Raw genomic sequence first — 1,787 nt, forward strand, 5'->3', positions numbered from 1 at the left:
ATGTATGTATGTATGTATGTACGTATGTATGTATGTATGTATGTATATGTATATATGATAATATATGTGCAGTCCACGTGCAACGATGAGTCATGTAGACTCTGTATGTGGGCGATGTGAGCAGAGATGTACGAGGGGTTAGACTCGGACTTGAATGATGTTGTGTGTTCTGTGATACGGGTTGTATCTATACTGATAGAACGTGAGCATATGCGGAGCGATGGCGTTAGTAATAAAGTAGTGTAGAATCTTAGATGGCCAGTGACGGTCTTCAGATTAGACTGAGAACTGGCGGATACATAGAGATTCTGTGTCAGTATCCAGAGGGGACTGATGGCAGACAGAATCGGTGACTATGGCTAAATGAGATAATCAGTCTTCATAATCTCGTACCTTATTACACTATTCTGATAGGAGAATGTCCAATATCTATTTCGTTCTAAACCATTCATGAAGTACTTTATAAGTAGTTCACAATATAGTTCACCATATTTAACAAATGAAAGTTGTTCCCAAGTACTTCATAAGTAGTTCACAATATAAATTAAAATCTAAGGTTTTTCGCAGCTCATTCGTTAACCTAATTACATTCTCTTAATCTATATTGTGCAAATTGTACGAAAATGTACAGTTTTAACTACAATATAGTATTCGTGCTCATATTCAATAACTTTTCAAATTTAGGATCCGGGCACACCTCTCCGATGAAGCCAAACGCACTTTAGTATCGACAGTCGATGCTTTTCAGGTACATGTGCGCAGACACCGTGCTGCTACGGATTTCACTCGCGTGCATTAGATGTTCCTGAGTATAGTTACACAGTGTGCTATACGTTTGTGTGACTGATAGTTATACTGCTACGGATTTCACTTGCGTGCATTAGATGTGCATGAGTATAGTTGCACAGTGTGCTATACGTTTGTGTGACTGATAGTTCTAATGCTACGGATTTCACTCGCGTGCATTAGATGTGCATGAGTATAGTTACACAGTGTGCTATACGTTTGTGTGACTGATAGTTATACTGCTACGGATTTCACTCGCATGCATTAGATGTTCCTGAGTATAGTTACACAGTGTGCTATACGTTTGTGTGACTGATAGTTATATACACTGCACTGGGTGACCTTCGTGAGTGGTTGAGGATGGGAGGCGCGTGGCTGTGTTGCATATTGAGCTCATGCCAAGCGTTTAAAACCACTGTATGTACAACTCGTGGGTGTTTAAAGTGTTAACATTCTGTGAGAGAGTTCGACTGAGGTAAACCAACGCGTGCGTGGACATGGAGACTCACGGGCACTTCACACTATGTTATATGTACCCACCTGTACAAGGCCGAAGCATCCCCATTTAGACTGTGTAGCTATAAATGCATGAGCATGTACATTTTTTATAAATATCATCTACATGGAGTATAGTATCCACATCAGTATATGTATACACATATCCATTCATCCACTCCACTCCCAGGGAGGAGAGCGTGAAGTGGTTGTTCTGTCGTGTGTGATGACAGGCGAGATGTCGGGGTTCGCTGATTCCTTCAGACGTATAAATGTCGCCATCACTCGTGCACGGCGTCACCTACTGATTCTTGGCAACACCCGCGCGCTTTCGAAGACCAAACTGTGGGTGGATGTAATCCGCATGTGCGAAGGTGTGGCTAATTGTGTAGAAAGGGTATAGTGCATACGGTAAAGTGTGGCTAATTGTGTGTAAAGGGTATAGTGCAAGCGGTAGGGTGTGGCTAATTGTGTGTAAAGGGTATAGTGCATACGGTAAGGTGTGG

The 1,787-nt window shown here is 41.9% G+C and overlaps 1 protein-coding gene across 1 annotated transcript; it reads left to right on the forward strand.

The window, feature by feature from the left end:
- Positions 1 to 1,471: 1,471 nt before the first annotated feature.
- Positions 1,472 to 1,655, forward strand: SARC_15352 (hypothetical protein; the record flags this gene model as incomplete). Its single annotated transcript, XM_014290526.1, has 1 exon — positions 1,472 to 1,655. A coding segment is annotated over one exon (184 nt), but the record flags the coding sequence as incomplete, so codon positions are not given.
- Between the last annotated feature and the right edge of the window lie 132 nt (positions 1,656 to 1,787).

This window comes from Sphaeroforma arctica, assembly GCF_001186125.1.
Source record: "Sphaeroforma arctica JP610 unplaced genomic scaffold supercont1.5985, whole genome shotgun sequence".
Lineage (NCBI taxonomy): Eukaryota > Ichthyosporea > Ichthyophonida > Sphaeroforma > Sphaeroforma arctica.